The sequence below is a fragment of the Opisthorchis viverrini genome (assembly GCF_000715545.1).
Source record: "Opisthorchis viverrini unplaced genomic scaffold opera_v5_6962, whole genome shotgun sequence".
Classification (NCBI taxonomy): Eukaryota; Metazoa; Platyhelminthes; class Trematoda; order Opisthorchiida; family Opisthorchiidae; genus Opisthorchis; species Opisthorchis viverrini.
In genome coordinates, this window is record NW_008760270.1 from 1 (window position 1) to 695 (window position 695).

The 695-nt window shown below is 47.8% G+C and overlaps 1 protein-coding gene across 1 annotated transcript; it reads right to left on the bottom strand.

Annotated features, from left to right (window-relative positions):
• Positions 1-430: 430 nt before the first annotated feature.
• On the bottom strand, positions 431-563 carry T265_16190 (hypothetical protein; the record flags this gene model as incomplete). Its single annotated transcript, XM_009179740.1, has 1 exon — positions 431-563. A coding segment is annotated over one exon (132 nt), but the record flags the coding sequence as incomplete, so codon positions are not given.
• Between the last annotated feature and the right edge of the window lie 132 nt (positions 564-695).

Below are 695 nucleotides of genomic sequence, written 5' to 3' on the forward strand. Positions count from 1 at the left end.
ATCAACTCTCTCTGACTAATCATCAAAAGCAGTGAGTACCACTTAGATGGAATCGGAAGATAAAAAAATCGAGGAATTCCATCACAAGAATCTGCACAGATAAGCACTAGCTCCTTTAGGGAAAGGACATCATGCAATCGAGCGTGAGCGGTGGTCTGTTCTAGGAGGGGAGGGAAAGTAACTTCTGATGCGCACTTTGAGGAACTCACTGCTCTGAGGGATCGTCTCTCCTGAGGTCGGTCTCTCTCATTTGTGGTGCATAATCGGAACAGTTTAGAACTTACGCCTATCGACAGTGTGACCCACCCAGAAACTAGACAGGATCACAGACCAAAGGAACTCAATCAGCACACCCTTAACTCAGCGCAAAATACGAAGCAATGCATTATTTACCCGGCCTCCTGATAGACAAGTGAAACGATGAACGTACCTTGAAGTGGTTCTCCCGTTTTTGCCGCTCTCCAGTGTTCAATCATATTTGATTCCAAATCGGGAGCAAACGTCCGCACGAAATCCACGGCGTCCACTGTGGGAATCGGATATCGCCCGATCGCCAGTTCCATTAGCGTGAGACCAAGACTCCAGACATCACTCAACGGGTTCACTGGGTCCCCTGAAATGAACAAATGAGTGCGTTTTTAAACCAATACTGCAGGGTTCTCCGTGGTGGGCCCTTTTACTGAAACCACGTTCCT